A 5279-nucleotide genomic window follows, 5' to 3' on the forward strand; every position below is an offset into this window, starting at 1 on the left:
GTGGCCACCCAATATCCCATGTAGGAGATATTGGCAGTGCAGTTTTACAGGCATTGTTACACAAACAGTTACAGACTGAGGGGGATTTTTAGAGGGGTGCAATTCCCTTGAACCAAAATTACAAAAGAGTCATCCCCAACCTGTCAATTCTGAAATCCACTCTCAGCATTCCTCTCAGCCATCCTCTCAGCAATCCCTAACCCCCTTGAGATACTTCTGGATTGTGTGAGCCGGTGACAAGGTGAACATCCTATACTTAATGCTGTTAACTAAAGTACAGGATCTACGGTTCATTTTTAAAAGTTCACACAGCTTGACAATCAAGGGGAACAGCTCCAACATTATTCATCTGGAGATGCTGTCCCGAAATACAATATTCACGCCAGCCCAAATTTCTAGTTTCACCAATACCTCAAATTATCTTTTTAGTTCAATTTATAATCCTTTTAATTTAATATTTTTTTCCCTTAATAATCTGCTGTTTTGTTCACTGTATTCTTCTAATACTGATGAGTCTTGGCGCTAGCTGGCACACCATTTTTTTCGGGATTAATAAAGACTTATGGTCTCGTAAGTCTTAATGAGACTTATGTCTAAACAAGAAATTGTGTATGAGGCAGAGGGATGTTTGAAAAACATAGACTGTGAGAGGAAACACAAACCATAGGTTGATAAAAATCTTGAGCTTTCAAATTGAATAATGATATTTATTCATTCTGTTAATGACTGCAAATCTGTTTATCTTTTATTTATGAGACAGACTACATTAACTAACATAGTACTAACACAGGATGTATAAGTGTTTTTTCAGACTTGAATTAGAAGCTTAGATGTCTGGGCGTGCTTTGTTTGGCTTGACACAGTTGAACAAATGATAGTCACAGAGAGGAGCAGTAAATTACTGACAGAGCTGGTAAAAGCTGCAAAACAGCACTTTTCATTCACAGTCCAAACATGTATAAAAAGACCCCAAATTGACTCTGTAACTTAGTAGAGCTGTGGTGTGGGACTTGGTGTAGCTGTGGCCGAGCTGCGTTCCCTCTGCCTCAGGCTGTGGAGCTGTCCATGGTCCTTGAGTCCGTAGCCAGGTGAAAATAAAGTGTATTTTTAAATAAACTAGTGCAGTACCACTTCTACAGCTGCCTGTTTGATTGGCCTGTGTAAATGCTGTGGAGCTACTTCAGAATTATTCCGGGTGGTATGTGAGGCTGGAGAAGGGGGAGAGACGCTGGGGGGTCGCGGAGCCAAGGTGCGATCTAATTGGCATATGAATCGGACTGAAGGCGCTGGGGAGAGCTTTGGTTGATTCACCATTGGATGAAACCAAAGACCCTTGAAATGAAGAGTCACTCATGATTGGCTGGTAGAAATGTTGCTATTGGTCACCCTGGGTCATTGCTGTACACACGTGGGGAAAAATACCTCCCATGAATTAACGACAATGATAATTATAATAAACCTAGTATTAAGTTATTGTTATTATTGTTGCTTATATTTATTAATATGAATTATCAGTGAACCTATACCAAAAGCACTACAGATACACTATATTTATTCATGTTATTGTTATCATATTGGCTACACTATATCAATGAAGTCAATATACATTTCTGGGGCAAGGAGAAAAACATTAATGCTGTAAATGTAGTATCAAAGCTTTATTTACAGCGTGAACAAAACCGGCCCAAGCAGTGTCAGCCAACACCCAGATCTAGGGACTAATTTCAGGCTTAAAATGTTTCTTTGCATTCTCTGGATTGTAGGATCTGGGTGGCAATCTGTCCGAATCTGCCCCAGTGTACAGACGCCTGTGGCCGCGTGCGTGCTTCTTATCAGCTTCCAGTCTAGTCTGAAGTTTGGCACACAGGTCGGAGAGCTCCTGGCTGCGGAAGGATGGAGGCCGCACAATCCACCCAAACAGCCCCTCAGATGTGCCGTCCTCCTCATCCGACATCATGTCGATGGTGGTGCCGCTCCAGAACTCCACCTCATCTGGCACCAGGACACTCTGCCTCGTTGCAAGCAACTGAAACAAAATCAGTACAATCAGCACAATTCGATGACACAATACACTTTCAACTTTGAATTATTTGATGTGATAGTAGTTATCTTACCCTCTGCCTTCTCTGTCGAGACCGAGCTGAACTTTTCCGTGCAGTTCCCAGATGTTCAAATTCTGGTTGACCATAGCAGAAGTTCCTCCGTACCGTTGCATAGTAGGTCTTACATGCAGCTGGAAAACAACATGAGTAGCATGAGTTCAATACTATTAAAGCAGTCACTGAATCACTGTAATAAGATCCACATAAAAAAAACACTATACCACAATTACTACAGTAACTTACAAACAATGAGGTCGGTTCTTAGAGTGCGCCAATCCGGATTTCCAGCGAGTGTATCGACCAAATGTGTAGTCACGGCCTCGTTGTGTCGGGAGCTTATGCTGTGAAAACAATACGATAGAAAGAGTTCAGACAGAGATCGTATTTCGTATAGAAACAAAGCATATCTTTTTTTTTATCTTACGTTTCCTCTGGATCATAGCGCCTGTCATTTGTCTTGGAGTTATGGAGACGTCGCACAGATTCCTATAAAATACAAAAGAACATATAAATGTCACATTTATGAACAATCCAGTTCTAACAACACATAAACATTTAAACGTACACTACTTCTGCACTCAATGCTCTGTTCTTCTAACTTTCTCACTAATCTCACAGTTGTTTACACGCTTTTCAGATTTGCCAGTTACATGGCTTAATATTAGCAATATGGCTTCTTTTAAGCTAAACTCTTACCGCAAGCTTGGGACACTGCGCCCGTCTTTTCCTCTTCCCCTCCGGCCCACTGGACCTGTTCCTCCCCAGGGCAGTCAGCCGCTCGTCCATGGAAACCAGCAGAGCTTGGCCAGAGGCAGCGGCTTGATTTAACTCGTCCAAGTTCTGATTCATTTCACGTTGCAAAGCAGTGATCTGGCGGGACACACCATTAATCGCAGCCATCAGGATCCTGTCTCTGGGTGCAAGACCGTCTCCATTGCTCAGTGGTGTTGATGGCGATGTAACGTTCAGGGGACCTCCGTTCATCGTGGACACTACGTTTGAGATCCTAATCTCGCTGTGGGCTGAAATCAATTCAATATGTTTAATCACAACATCAGTACCACACAAAACAGATAAGTGCCTAAGTGAACGCTTAGGACAAGTTATTGTTCAATGAATTATTGTTCCTCCATCTTATATTTATACCTCTCCTATATATCATATTATATCATACTCTCTGTATATTCTTTGTATATATAAGTCTATATACACATATTTATACATGTGTACATGTTATTATTATTATTAATATATTTTCTATTATTATTATATATACTGTTGCTGCTGCCATTATTACTATACACTGCTATTATATTGGTATAATTACTATCATATATAAATATATATTATGTTATATTATATTCTATATATACTGTACTATTTTTATATACTGTGTAACAATAACATTACCATCATATCATCAGTACTATTACCATCATCTTGCCACTGCACCTTATCTACCTATTTATCTTTTGTTCTGTTTTTATTCTTTCTACCTCAATATTTTTTATTTTTTTCTATTGTATTGTATTTTATTGTATTCAAATATACCGGCTGCTATGACAACTTAATTTCCCTTCGGAGTTGATAAGTAATCTATCTATCTATCTATCTATCTAGCCGATATATTGCATTACTATAACGTTCCATAGTGCTGCTGCTTACCTTTGTCTTTAGCATCACTTGGTGGGTTCATATCTGGAATCTTTGGTATCGATTCTTTTTCGGGGTCGTCGAGCAGTAGATGCATTTCCTCTTCTTCAATCTTTCCTTCCCAGGTCTCTTCCTGATCTTCTAACTTCCAGGGTTCGTTACTCTCCCCGGTGTGGTCTTGTCCGTGGTCTTGACTGGATGCCACTGAATCCTGTACAGCATCGGTTTGATCTCTTTTGGATTCCCTAACCCAATCTCCATTTGCGAAATACAGTCTTTTATGCATGTAATACTGCGTTTTAGAGAGATCCTTGTCACAATGTCCACAAACGCTCCTGGGTTTCTGTGTGGGGAATTCCATCGTGAAAATGTAAATAAAAGGGTGATCCCTCGCTGCTTTATTTGCTTCCTGGTCAGTCGTCTACGTCATCAGATGGATCGTCCAATCACATGCGAGCACATGGTCACATGGAAGACCTCGCCAGACAAGAGCATATACACTGTTAACAGAAATGCATTCCTGATTTATATTTCCGGCAATATTACTCTCGTATCCACTCTGTACCTTGACTCCAGCGTTTCTGATTCAGTGCAAGATGACTACGAAAATATTATGGTTTAAATTTGGAACATAAAAAAAGTGTCCAGAATGTTGTTTGGGTAACTATGAAGCAAATCGATGATAAATTCTAAACTTGCTGTTTGAGATGCGCAGAGGATCTTTTCACTTTCAAATAGGACTATTAACGTGCTGGGTAGGGTCTTTTTCAGAGTGAAACTGCACATATGATCTCCCTTTCAGAGTGAAACTGCCCATTTGCCATAGCTAATTACCTGTTTGTTTTGAGCCATTGGTTAAGTTGTACTTGTACAGGATGACTGAGGAGGACGAAGAGGAGGGACATCAAGCAGAGGATCAGAGTGAAGTCTATCCCAACGTGCAAGCTGGAGAGGAACTTGAAAGCAGTCAGTCTTCAGAAAAACCAGAACACTTACTGATGAAACTTCTGGCTATGACGATTAGTGGATAATGGATAATTCTCTGTACTGATTCCTTAACTACCTTTGCGAACAATATGCCATCGGTCCACAGTCTGATGTTAGCACACTGCCCCACTCCTGCTACAGAATGCTGGCCACTGTTCAAAGTTATTGAATTAATTCTTTGACCAAATGTACTTAGCTCAGCAATGCATTAACAGGACCATTAAGAATACATTTAAATAGTGTGAAGCCGTTAAGATGAATGGTTTCCAATATAGGCATTCCATATACAGTGAGACATTTGTGGAATAAGTTGGTATATGACCTTATATATGAGTTTAAGGGCCTCATTATATATCTGTCACTACTCCTCAGCAGTAAACGGTACCTGTCCATTGTCATGTTGTTCTTTGTGACATATGGGGGGGATCATAGGTCATTTCTAAAATAAATCCCCTCTACCATTTAAAATTATAACTAAACTAAAAGCTAATTTACCCAAAACAAATCTCATTGACATGTTTATATGAAAAACTTTGC

The 5279-nt window shown here is 40.0% G+C and overlaps 1 protein-coding gene across 1 annotated transcript; it reads right to left on the minus strand.

Annotated features, from left to right (window-relative positions):
* Nucleotides 1-1699: 1699 nt before the first annotated feature.
* On the minus strand, nucleotides 1700-4156 carry LOC133002008 (uncharacterized protein C14orf93-like). The gene is made up of 6 exons (XM_061071735.1): nucleotides 3768-4156; nucleotides 2799-3124; nucleotides 2527-2588; nucleotides 2346-2443; nucleotides 2115-2233; nucleotides 1700-2026 (listed from the first exon to the last, which is right to left on the minus strand). Exons 1-6 carry the CDS (start codon nucleotides 4114-4116, stop codon nucleotides 1712-1714), a joined length of 1269 nt encoding a protein of 422 aa, XP_060927718.1. The 5' UTR covers nucleotides 4117-4156; the 3' UTR covers nucleotides 1700-1711.
* Nucleotides 4157-5279: the final 1123 nt, after the last annotated feature.

The sequence above is a fragment of the Limanda limanda genome, chromosome 5, assembly GCF_963576545.1.
Source record: "Limanda limanda chromosome 5, fLimLim1.1, whole genome shotgun sequence".
NCBI lineage: Eukaryota > Metazoa > Chordata > Actinopteri > Pleuronectiformes > Pleuronectidae > Limanda > Limanda limanda.

What these genes read in the sequence shown, in the direction of transcription:
- LOC133002008 (XM_061071735.1), bottom strand. Translation starts at nt 4,116, where the DNA reads ATGGAATTCCCCACACAGAAACCCAGGAGCGTTTGTGGACATTGTGAC. An exon ending in CGCTATGATCCAGAGGAAAC is followed by an intron (nt 2,444 to 2,526) that starts GTAAGATAAAAA and finishes TTGTTTTCACAG; the next exon opens with CATAAGCTCCCGACACAACG. An exon ending in CTCGACAGAGAAGGCAGAGG is followed by an intron (nt 2,027 to 2,114) that starts GTAAGATAACTA and finishes ATTTTGTTTCAG; the next exon opens with TTGCTTGCAACGAGGCAGAG.